This window comes from Choloepus didactylus, chromosome 2 (assembly GCF_015220235.1).
Source record: "Choloepus didactylus isolate mChoDid1 chromosome 2, mChoDid1.pri, whole genome shotgun sequence".
NCBI classification, from domain to species: Eukaryota; Metazoa; Chordata; class Mammalia; order Pilosa; family Megalonychidae; genus Choloepus; species Choloepus didactylus.
The window spans coordinates 148636582-148649415 of NC_051308.1; the positions used below are offsets into that span (position 1 = coordinate 148636582).

The 12834-nt window shown below is 49.1% G+C and overlaps 1 protein-coding gene across 5 annotated transcripts in view; it reads left to right on the top strand.

The window, feature by feature from the left end:
• BCAR3 (BCAR3 adaptor protein, NSP family member) overlaps positions 1-12834 on the top strand; it is a 140528-nt gene that overhangs the window by 107691 nt on the left and 20003 nt on the right. For 3 of the 5 annotated variants that reach the window (XM_037826609.1, XM_037826608.1, XM_037826610.1), the window contains 4 exons: positions 4396-4524; positions 7044-7468; positions 10937-11040; positions 12152-12801. In XM_037826609.1, the coding sequence (XP_037682537.1) occupies positions 4396-4524; positions 7044-7468; positions 10937-11040; positions 12152-12801 (1308 nt within the window). Of the gene's footprint in view, positions 1-4243; positions 4264-4395; positions 4525-7043; positions 7469-8825; positions 10115-10936; positions 11041-12151; positions 12802-12834 lie in introns of those variants that run through there. The other 2 variants (XM_037826611.1, XM_037826612.1) reach the window with 2 other exon arrangements.

Consider the following 12834-nt stretch of genomic DNA (forward strand, 5'->3'; position numbering starts at 1 on the left):
CTCCAGAGAAACGGAATCAACAGGAGATACATATATGCACACACATATACACATATACATACGTATATAAATGAAATGCATGTGTGTAAATATTATGAGATTTATGAACTGGGTCACATGGCTGTGGGTATGGGCAAGTACAGAGTCACAGAGCAGCCACAAGCCAGGAACTCTGATGAATTCCTCAGGAGAAGCTGGCCGGCTGAAACAGAGATGGAAATTCTTCCTTCTGACTGCTGAGCTGATCAGTTCTCTTTTTAAGGCCTTCGACTGATTGGATGAGACTCCTCTCATTGCTGCAGTCAACTGACTGATGATCTAAATCCATGAAATATCCTCACAGTAACATCAGGCCAGTGCTTGATGACCAAATAACTGGACACCATAAGCCAGCCAAACTGACACATGAACTTAACCTTCACAAGGGACTAATATTAGTTTGAGACATTGAGCTTCTTGGAGAAAGAAGACTATTCAATGTGGTCATTATGTATTCATTTATTTACATTTATTGCAGTTGTATAAGGGATTGATTATTCATGAGTTTTCTTGCTCTTTCTGGCTGGCAGTTTAAAAACACAAAATCCAAAGGTCAGTGGGTGCTGCATTTCCATCGGGGTAAACTGAGCGAGTACAGCTGTGTCACTGGCTCTGGGGTGTCCCAGTGCCTGCTGCCCCGTGCTGACAAGACCAGAGAGGCTGCTGGGATTTAGGGATTTAGAAGTTGAAGATGACTTTGGTGCAACTGGATGTGGAGACACATGGAAGATGCCAGCAGAGGCAAATGTGAAAGGGTTGGAAACTCTGAGTTAGGAGAAAAAGCTCTAGGAACTGGGCCTGATTGGAGGCTGTGCCTGTGTCCTCTATTTTCCCAAGATGGTGAGCTGTTTGAGTGCTGGGACCTGACACCTTACTTCGTTTCTTCTCGTGCTGAATTCCGGGCAACGCATATAGTCACAATGCATGTAAATATCATGTAAGGACTTATTTTTTATTTCCTTCCCTTAGAAATGTTGTTATCTAAGGAAGGGCAGGAGGATCCTTAAGGCATTAGAAGTAACCAGAATTTTGCAGGACACCCACCCACACACCAATGTGAGGAAACCTTTACTGTGGGCAGAGCTGCTGTTACGTTAACTTTAAATTGCTATTATTTGCTATGTAGTTGAGGCCTGAAAAGTTTTGGTGGCTTTGGCCATGACTGAAAGATTGCATTTCAGAAAAAAAAAAAAAAATCAAATTTCTCCCAGATGGCAGCAGAGAAGCTGAAGGTGAACTGTTACCAAAAGTTCAGGTTGTTTCGGGGGAAGTCAGCAGTGTTCTCCCAAGTATGTAGGCAGCAGGTGGCCTGTCCCAGAAAGCAGGAATCTGATTTCTGATCCCCAAGGAGCACAACTGTCAATCACAAAGCCCTCAGAGATATAAATGGATATGTTTTGCCCAAATTTCTTATGGTTACCCCCTCACCAACCATGGGGTTTATAGCCCATTAAAATACTTATCTATGGTGGCAGAATCATAATTGACAAGATCAGGTCTCATAAAATATAGGTAGTTGGGAAAATAATAAGACCTGTATTAATATATGTGATTAAAGTAGTAAGTGAAAGTTCTAGAAGGAATCCACCCCCAAAATAACCACTAATTAAGCACCATGTGGGTGACCTTCTGAATTACTTTCATCAGTTGTTTGGGAGACATTGCCCACGTAGTCTGCCTAGGAAGAGATCCCTAGCAGCAAACCTGGCTTTTTTTATGTGTTAGAACCAGCTCTCACTGGGTGGCTTGCTCTTGATCTCTCTCTCCCTCTCTCTACTCTCCTCCTTTTAAATACAAATCTAGGCAATTGTGTAACCTCCTACCCTTTCACAAATTATACCAGAGTTTAAGGGTATGTTTTTTGAAGTCTAGTGTTCCATCCCAAATTATTTGGGAGAGTCAATCTTAATAATCTCCTGTTCTGTCCTTTCTATTGGGTAATACCGTGTAGATCTCTAGGATCTACAGGGGGAAAGAGCAATAATTGTGGCATTTCCCTTAGGGGATTAGGACAGAAGCCCAGATAAGTAATAAGGTAGCTGATTTTATATTTTCAGTAACAAGGATCAAACAGCTTTATCTCAAAATATGGAGTGAAAGAGGATTGCATACAAAATGCTAAAAACCTTGCTGTTTATGAGATGCTGAGAGAGAGAGATCCAGAGTGAACACGTTTTGTGTGTGTGTGTGTGTGTGTGTTTGGGGGAGATGGCCTGGGTGTTGAGAATCTTAAATTATCTCAGGGAGAAAGGAGAATGCAAAGATAAGTATGAGACTAGATTTTGGATAAGAGTGAATAAAGTTTCATCAAAGGATTATACAGTGGATAGGACCTATTGATATCTACATTTTTCAGAGCTCAGACCAAGAAATGGGCCCAGGTTGCAGCACAAGGGATTTAGGCTCACCATTCAGACTAAACCATCAGGGTGACTAAACAAGCAAGGATCTCAATATTGGTTAGGATTTGGTTCAGCTGCAGGTGATCGAACCCCCCAAATAACAGGCTTAAACAAGACAGAAGATCACATAGAAGAGCTGGAGGCAGGTGGTCCAGGATCATGTGTTGGCTGCACAGTTGGCAGGGACCCGGGCTCCTTCCAGCTTTCTGCAATGCCATTGGTTGGGTGTGGCGTTCATGCTCATGGCCTGGGATGGTGCTGGAGCTCCAGCCATCACATCATACCTCATAAGTCCTAGCAACACTGCTGTTTATATTTCCTTGGCCAGGACTTTATCATGTGGCCACAGCTCTCTGTAAGAGATGATTGTACTTTTTTAGCTGTGTGGCAACAAGCCAACCAATAATAATGGTTCTGTTAATTTGAGAGAGAAGGAGTGAATCTCCCCAACTAGAAAAAGTCACAGATGCTGCTCATCTTGGGGTATTTGTTCATTCCATAAACACTAAGTGCCTAAATATGTGCAGGCATTGCTCAAGAGTATTCAGGGAAGAAGGCACATGGATTTCTGCTCCCATGGAATTGATCGTCTAGCAGGAGGCAAGACAGACAATAAATGAACAAAAAATGTGGCTAGGTTGACAATCAACATCCTATACTCAAGTCATTCCAAAGAGCTCTCTTCAGATGTACCTGTACATAATTAATGACCAGAGCTGCCAACATCATGGACAGCCAACGTTGGCATCTCTTTGATACAAATTCAGCTCAACAAACACTCCTGGAGTGCCTGCTGTGCAGGAGGTGCTGTGGAGAAGAGGAGGGGGAGAAGTAAGCAATTAGTAACCAGAGCCCCCCCCCCCTTGCAAGGGGTCCCCAAGTCATTCTGCAGCTGCTGCCCCTGTGAGCCAACAGGTACAGAAAGACCAGAGGCTAAGAGTCCAAGCAGTGACGTCCCAAGTCTGTTACCACTGTCCTTGGCAGACGAGGATTTGGAGATCTTTCCTTGCCGAGGTGCAAAGCAGCATGCTGAGGGATGAGCTTGTTGTCGAGGGCAAGCTGGGCAACCTGGGAATCACACGACCTTCAGTGAGTTATTCCTGATCCTGGTATTGCTGGGCACAGGGCAGGTGTCCGAGTTCCACTCACAGGTTTTATGTATGTGGGTGTGGATTCTAAATCACACCTGGGGATAGTGTTGCCCTCCCAGAACTCCCTGCCCTGGCAACTGTGCAATGCCCTAGACCACTGATTCTCAAACTATCTGGTGTACAGGGCCAATTTTTTTTTTTTAAGTTTCAATTGCCAATTTGTCATAAAAATGAAATATTAGAAAAACAATATAAAAAGGACATACGAAGCACAAATTCAGAGTTCCAGTATTAGAATCAAGAGATAAAAAGTTTACTTTGTCAAATTGCTCTAAAAGTTTCTAAAGGCTAGCTCAATCCCTGTACTTGACTTTGCCAGAAGCAAAGAATTCAGAATCTGTGCTACCAGCCCTGGGACCGCACTTTGCACTGCCCCACAGGGCCAGGACCTAAGGCTGGTTGGGGAGCTGTCCTTCCCAGCCCCATGTAAGGACAACTCTGACCAAGAATGAGGAAGCTTCCCCCTGGGCAGAGAGCAGCTCAGCCCAGGAGATGTGCCTCACTGCCCACACGTCTCTCTCTGGCCCCCCTGCTCTGTCCCCCATGTTTTTAACTGCAACCCTGTGGGAGGCTGATAGAAGGAACTGCCTGGCAAGCTTTCGTAACGTAATCCCCATGTGCAGGTGAAAATTTTATTACATGCTTGCAGCCGGAGAAGTGAAAGGTCACAGGTAACTGTAATCATCCTCTAGCCTCCCCTGCAGCCTTGGGCACGTCCTGGTTTGTGTGGCCGTCATCTCTGCCGACTGGCAGGGCCTCGCCTGGCCTGGGCAGGGCGACTCACTGTTGACTCTTTGTTGCAGTTCTCCAAGGAGAGGCACGTCATGGACAGGACCCCCGAGAGGCTGAAGAAAGAGCTGGAGGAGGAGCTGCTGCTGAGCAGCGAGGACCTGCGCAGCCACGCCTGGTACCACGGCCGCATCCCCCGGCAGGTACCTGCTCCCCTCCCCTCCAGCACCCAGGGTTCTTCTCGGACAGCACCCAGGTTAATGAGCCCACTGGGTCACACTCCCAGGCCACGTGGGAGCCAGCGCCTGTTTAGCCCAAACAAATACGGCCAGGTGGCCTGCTGTCATTTAACGTAAGCCTGTGTCCAAGGAGAACGCAGGGAGGGCTAAGGTCGGGAATCCACAGGCTCGGTCAGTGCTTTAAGGGAAATCATGTGCTCCTGTGGCCTGAAAGCCGAGTCGGCAGGAGGCGGCTGCCACAGGAAGAAGTACCAGGCCAAGCAGGCCGGCTCTGATCATTGAACTCTTGGCTGGCTGCCTGGGCCTCATACCCAGTGGGGCCTGCTTCAGGTGAAGAGACGGTATCCCAGGGGCGGGGGGCGGGGCACAGAGCGCTCCTGTGGCCAGCGGTTACTCACCTGCTCCCTCCCTTCCCGGGCCCCTGACCCAGAAATGGGGAAGAAGGAGGGACTGTGCCAGTGACCACAGTCTCGGGCCCAGAATGCACTTTGTGTGGCTGCCATTTGGGTGATTACTGTGATAATGTGAGTGGTGTTTCAAAAAACTGATTTTTAAATAATTTCAAACTTCCAGGAAAGTTCCAAAAATAATATAGAAGCAATACATAGAGCTCCAGCATACCCACCACCCAGTTGCACAGATTTACCAACTATTAACATGTTGTCAGAATTGAGATGTAGAGTTTATCTTGGGTTTTATTGTAAACCTGATCTGGACAGTTATTAACCCAGGACAATGGGCCAGTAAAGGGGTGTGTGGGCAAGCAAAGGGGAGCAGATCTCAGCATCATATTTTACCTTTGTTTTTTAAGCTTTAATTTTAAAACTTGTAGAAAATAGAACAAGAAGGAGAAAATTAAATGCTCATGCACAGTTCTCCCTGCTGCAGATAACCACTATGAATGTTTTGATGTCTATCCTCCCAGACCTTTCTAAATCAAGCATGAGCTCACACTGCATATAATTTTGCCTTTTTAATTCTAGTAACATTATCTACAACCTAAAATTTCCCCTTTTACCCACAGACATATACTTTTTGGTAGCTCACTTTCTTCATTTGATGATCTATTCTGAGAATTTTCTCCTGGTATAAAAATGTTCTTTTACACCATTCTACCTCACATGCACGTCTATTGTATAAGTGCAGCACTATTTATTGGGCATATAGGGTGTTTCTAACACACTATGGCCAATATCTTCTAAGATAATTACTATGTTCACACCTATAATTATTCCCTCAGGCTAAAACCCAAGAAATGGAATTTCTTTGTGCAAATATATATTTAAGGCAAACATGCAATTTAAAAGTAACCATAGTGGCATATTATTCTAAGCTAACAGAGCTATACTATTGACCAAATGTTGGAATGTCCTAGAAAAAAAATGCCAAAGCTTAAAAACTGACTGTAGTCAACACCGTCCTTCTCTTTATCATCATCAGAAAATTTGTTTACCACTTGCCATTAGTGTAGATTTTCAGCTACACAGGATCCTGGACTGTATAAATGAACACTGTAATGATAATAATAGTCACAGCTAACTTTTTACTTCTTTCAATCTCATGGTCACACTGTAGATGATGATATTATCCCTGTTGTACAGATGATGTAACTGAGCCATGAAGAGATTATGTAACTTGCCCAAAGTCAGGTAGCAGAGCCAGAGTGCAAACCCAGGTGGTCTAGCTACAAGAACTACCACAGTATACATTGTCATTTTGCTATTATCAACATCACCATCATAGTCAACTATTTTTTGAGCACCCACTAAGTGCCAACCACAGTACTAGTGTTTTGCATGTATTATATATGCAAATACATAATCCTCATAATAACTTGGTGAGGCGAGGCAATCAGGCCCAGCTTTATCCCAGTGCCTGCAGCCAGGCAGTGACTTGGAGTCTTAGAAAAGGGTTCTGAAGACAGCGACTCATAGAAACCAGCTAACACCCCCCTTCTCCTCACTCCGTGCACTGTGGGGGGGGGGGGGGCGCCCAGGCCCACCAGGCACATGACGCTCCATTGCGCTGCTTCTCTTCAGGGCTTGGCATAAATATCATCTTCTCTTGACACCCTTGCTGACCATCCTATTTAAAACGAGCCTCTCCCAACACTTCCTGTCCTTCCATGATTTAGTTTTTCTTAACTGTACATCTGACATGCCATATGTCTTGCTTATTTATTCTCACTGAAAAGAAGCTCTCCAATAAAAATAGAAGCTGCGAGAGGGTGTGGGGTCTCGTCTGCTTCCTTCACTGCTGTATCCCCACTGCCTAAACCGTGCTCGGCACCTGGGTGGTCAGGAACTAGCTCTTGAATGAATGATAGGATCTAATAAGAATGTGGCATTTACCAAAAAATAGAGCTAACTGAAGACACCACAGCGTCGCCTTCCGTTCATCTAGACGCGTGGGAAGCAATACCACTTTTTAAAAGTAGTGTAAGCTTGCCTTTCCTTCTCCTAACTCGTGGTTTTGTCCCAAAGGTGTCAGAAAACCTCGTGCAACGAGATGGGGACTTCCTGGTGCGTGACTCCCTGTCGAGCCCTGGCAACTTCGTCCTGACCTGTCAGTGGAAGAACCTCGGGCAGCACTTCAAGATCATCCGCACGGTCCTGCGGCTCAGCGAGGCCTACAGCCGCGTGCAGTACCAGTTCGAGATGGAGAGCTTCGACTCCATCCCCGGCCTGGTGCGCTGCTACGTGGGCAACCGCCGGCCCATCTCCCGGCAGAGCGGAGCCATCATCTTCCAGCCCGTCAACAGGACGGTGCCCCTGCGGTGCCTCGAGGAGCGCTACGGCACCTCCCCGGGCCCGGCTCGCGCGGGCAGCCTCGCCGAGCGGAGGCCGGAGGCGGCCAGGAGGCTGAGTCAGACCGCGGAGCAGAGCTCGCCCAGGGGGAACCTCCTCAGGTGGGTCGGCCTGGGTGTCGGGATGGTGTGGGGGTGCCCCACGGGTGCCCAAGCCTAATGCTGCAGAGAAGGAGCTCACCTGGGAACAGTGAAGCAATAAGAGCTATGCATGAAACGCACAGCGATGGAGGAATGGTTGTCACCAGGCAGCACATGGTTAATTCCCAGTTGGGTTGTGCCAAAAAGAAATGGTGCAGGAGCTGAGGAGGGAGAGAGGCTGGGCTGACTGGAAAAGACTTAGTGAAGGTGGGATTTGAGCTGGTCTGACGGCTAGGGAAAACCTGGGTAGAAGATGCAAAGGGGAGAGTATCCGAGGACAGGGACCCAGCATGAGCGTAAGGGTGAAGATAGAGAAGGGCAAGAGGTGTTTGGAGTGAGCAAATCAGGAGGGCGGGAGCACAGGGTCCATGACAGGGACAGGCTGGAGATAGGTTTAGGGAGGTAACCCCAGACCAGTCATGGAGCCCTTAATGCCAAGCTGAGGGGTTTGGGGAGCTGCAAAGACCAACACAGTGAACATGGACGAGAGCTTGCACCTTTGGAGGGGACAGGAGAGAGGTAAGGGCTACTGGTCAGTGAGTCATAGAAGGTCGAGAGTTGGACAGGAGGGGACGGGGACTTCTCAGGACCCTAATACAGGTGGGAACGGGTGAGTCAGAGACCACAGGAGAATTCAGGAGGAGGCTGGACTTTGGAGGAAAAGCAAGTTGTTCCATTTGAGATATGTCTAAGGGCTTGCTGAGTACAAATCAGCAGGGGGTTTCAGGGGGGTTGTAGTTAGATTGGGGCTTAGTCCACATGGAGAGGGTGGCTGACACCGTGAGACAGATGAGATTTCTAAGATGGGAGATGTGAGCATGGGGGCTGCAGTCTGGACCTTGGGGAATGTGGGATAGAAGAGTTTGGAGAACTGGATGGAAAATCAGGGTCTCCTAACATCACAGGGCTGAGCGCCCACCCCTGCCGTTGATTATTGGCGACAGTGCCCTGTATTTATATAGGACCTGTCCTCCATGGAGCTAAGCATCTTTGTGCATATTATCTAACTGTAGGAAGGGAAGGCAGGTACAGAGGATGGAGACAAGCCCAGCCCTCCCGAGGCACAGCTCCCCCACTCCTGCTGTCTGGCTGCTGGGCTCACGTGCTTAAACCAAACATGCTTTATTCCACTTGCTGCTTTTCTTCCTGGATTAGGAGGAAATGACATAAACTAGAACTTCTAGACAGCAAAAATCTGGAAGCAAATCCAAGGGTTCTGGGTAACACAAGTGTGGCTCAGTGTGCCCCCCAGGGAGGTGCCTGCTGAGCTCAAATCCTGCCTCCAGCACTGACTACAGGAAAGTTACTTAACTTCCGTGTGCCTCGATCTTTTCATCTGTAAAGATGGGCTTGTGAGGGTTACGCGATTTAAGACGTGCAAAGCACGTAGCACAGTGTGGACACAGTAAGTGCTAGCTGAGTGTCTGTAGTCACAATAACTGTTACCCAGAGGGCAGTAGAATGTACAACTCGGAGCAGTTGCAGGGCGCGAGGCAGAAACTGATAAAATCCTCCTTTACGGAGGGATAAGGTCAGACTTGAGATTTCCTTAAAAGATACAAAGGGGCACCTTTTGTTTTGTTTCTTTGGGGAGTGGGCATCGGCTGCTCAACCTCTGAGGAGTTGATGTCTGTGGCTTTCAGAGCCAGAGTGTGTTTGGCAATGCAGCAGAACCACTGCTTGGTACTGGCCATCTTAATTTCCTGGGGCTGCTGTGACAAAGTGCCACCAGCCAGGTGCCTGAAACAACAGAGATGCGGCATCTCAGGGTTCTGGAGGCTGGAAGTTCCAATCAAGGTGTCAGCAGGGCCATGCTCCCTCTGAGGCCTTGCCAGCCATCCGCGGCATAACTCGACCTCAGCCTTTGCCACACACCCATCTTCTCTGTCTGTGTCCAAACTTCCCCTTCTTATAAGCACACCCGTCATATTAGCCCACCCTAACCCAGTTTAGCCTCGTCCTAACTAATAATGTCTTCCAAGACCCAGTTTCCAAGTTTCCTGGGGCTCAGGACTGGAACGTGTGTTTTTGGGGGATCCGATTCAATCCCTGACAGGCGCTCAGGAGGAAAGCCTCCTCATCTCAGTGACCCCTGCTATGAAAAGGATTTTTTGACGCTAAGGAAAGAAAGTCCGAGAAAGTCCCTTCGTGGACAGGACAGGCCTGATAGAGCCCTTCTGCTGATTGCCCTTGGGGAAGCAGAGTCCCCTAAGCCCTGGCCGAGCTGAGCCCAGGGCAGCCGGCCCAGAAGCGTCCGCACGTGGGGGCGGGGGCGGCTGACACGGGAGATGGCCCCGCCGGCCCCGGGCGCCCCCGCCCTCCACTGGCTCCCCGCGGCGGCTCTTGGCCTGACGTCGGGCCTGCGGGTTGGCTGCCCGGGGCCGCCACCTGGGCAGAGGTGCGTGCGCTCCGCCAGGTCGCCTTCCACGCCCTCGTCGTGGGCCGGCGGAGTCTGACCACTTGCGATCGCTGCTCAAACATCACTTCGCAGAAGCCATTTCCTCTTGGAATTTGCCCTCCGTCCTGCCTTATCTCTGAGAGGTTGCTGAAATTTCTCGGTTGCTGGGAGTTTGGTTGGCTTTTTTTTTTCCTCTGATGCTTGCAAAGGTAGGAAAGAACTTCCTGATTTTTATAACATAAGAGTGTTTTAAAGCTTGTGGGAGGGCCAATTAAAGTTCTTCATAACTTGGCTAGTGCAGTGCGTTCTCCTCTAGCAAAAGAGAGAGTGTGCTGCTTGGGGCTGATTAGAGAAATTCCCAGTCTGTACTGGAAAGGGACAGAAGGAATGAATGCTAAGGTGCTGCGAGTTAGTTTCCACATTCCCACTCTTTCCCTATGCGGTCATGCCCTTTGCTTTTCCCAGCTCAGCAGGAGGATGCTGTCTGTGGGGTCCCCCAGCGCAGCCAGTAGTACAGGTCTAGCAGGCTCCCTGGGCGATCCTGTAGTTTATTTGGGGGGTGCTGAGCTTTGCACTAAAGTGGAAATTGCCCCCCAGTTCCTGGCTGAGCAGGGTGGGCGTGCCACTGTGAAGTCACTGTGGAAAACGCGTGTTAGTTAAGTCATTCCTCCTGGGTATGTAGGTAATTTTAGGCTCTGGTAAGGTACACGTTCCCATTCATAGGATTTCCCTGAGTGGACCATGAAACTTTTTGCCCTACTCTGTTCAATAGGATGGAAAGGCTCAGAGGTGTCGTCCTGGGACTTAACTGCGTTGGCCTTGGGGAAGCCGGGACGGAGCACTCAACACAATCATGTCATTAATTGCTTCTGTTAGTGATTTTCTCCTCCAGCAGACATTCCTTCACTGTTAGGATATGCTGTAGAATTCTCATTCTCAGCAGTTTTTTTTTTTTTTTAAACTTCCATGACGCTGCCTAAAAGTTTTATGATTTAATGACACATTTCTACCCTGTTTGTCTTTTGCTTCAGAAATAAAGAGAAGAGCGGTAGCCAGCCAGCTTGCCTGGATCACATGCAGGACAGAAGAGCCTTATCCCTCAAAGCCCACCAGTCAGAGAGTTTCCTGCCAATTGGTACATCTGTGGGAATTTATGGGGAGGAGGGTGACCATGCAACTGATTTCCTTCAGGCTGTTCCCCTGTTCCCCCTAGTCACCTAGTTTGAACTGGACATAGGGCTCCAAGCCTGCAGGCTGGAGGGAAAGGGGTTTGTAGAGTTATTTACGGTTGCAAAGCACCAAGCTGGCTGCTCTAGGTATGATTGCTTTTGGTCCTCACAAGCAGCTTTCAAGGTGGGCATTCTTATACCCATTTTACAACTGAGGCACGGAGAGGTTAAGTAACTTGTCCAAAGTCACCCAGCTGCTAAAAGGCTGAGCCAGCATTTGAACCCAGGATTTCCGATTCCAAGCCCATTCACTGACTGGTGGTCCTCGTGACAAATGAGCCTGGTCCCTTTACCCCCTTTCTGGACTGAGGGTGGGTCACCTGGGGCTCCTGGGTAGAGCAACTGCCCAGAGAGACACTGCTCCCCTTCCCACTCCCCACCCCCATCACCCCATTCCTCTCTCATGGCCAGGAGAGGGATGGGATGTGTGGAATACGTGGTAAGCAATTATATTAGTAGGGCAGGGGATTGTTTTCATTATTTTTGAAACTGACCTTCCTTGGGACTGTCAAGCGGTTTTCCTAAAGCCCCGTTGTAAACTATGAGCGTACTTCTGTGTGGCTTGTCTCAATAGCTTTCTCTCCCTTCTCTGTGTCTCTAGCTCTCTGTTTAAAGCTGGCTGGGATCCGCCCTGGCTTTGAGTGACTCAGAGCCCTTTATGCTATGTGACTTCTGTTTCTTCGGGCAAGATTAAATTATTCACTGCCCTCCAAGCTATGTATTTTCCTGTTCTGACTGTACCAACCTTCTGTGACCATAAAGTGACGTTGCAGCCCAGATGCCGGCAGTCACTAGGGTTCAGAGTTACCTCCAGAAGTGAGGTGGGGCCAGCTCGTCCCTCTTAGTGCTCTAGGTTGCCCTGAATTGGGCATGGGGAAACCAAGTAAAGAGTTTTCTTTTGGGAATGAAAATCAAAACCCAGAGGCATGAATTGAGGGACAGGCAGCTCTCACTCCAGTTCTGTTTTGTATTCTGCATACAGCTAAGCTTTTTCTAACCCTCTTTTCTCTTCCACAGGTTCCAAGGTGCCCCCTCATTCCCCGGGTGTAGACACAAGCCCCTGCCCAAACTCACCCGTGTTTAGGACAGGCAGTGAACCCACCCTGAGCCCGGCAGTGGTTCGGAGGGTCTCCTCGGACGCTAGGGCAGGGGAGGCACTGAGGGGTTCAGATAGCCAGCTGTGCCCCAAACCTCCCCCCAAGCCCTGCAAGGTCCCCTTCCTCAAGGCTCCCCCATCTCCATCCACTTGGCTCAACTCGGAGGCCAACTACTGTGAACTGAACCCAGCTTTCGCCGCGGGCTGTGACGGAGGAGCCAGGCCGCCCTTATGTCCCCAGGGCAGCTCCACGGAGCTGACAGCCAAGGAGAACGGGGCCCCAGGTCCTCGGAACTCTGGCACCAACTACTTGATCCTTGATGACAATGAGGGGACAAGGCCTTGGGAGCCACCAGCCACACAGATGGACAAGGGACAGGAGGACAAGGGCAAGTTTGTGGCACCCATCCTGGAGACTGTCTCCTCATTCAGGCCCAATGACTTTGAGTCGAAGCTCCTTTCTCCTGAGAACAAGCCCCTGGAAACAGCAATGCTGAAACGTGCAAAAGCACTGCTCACCAACAGCAACCCCAGGGTCATCGCGCAGCACATGCTGAGGGTGGACTGCCAGGTAAGGGCACGGGCAGGCCTGGGTTTGCTCCGG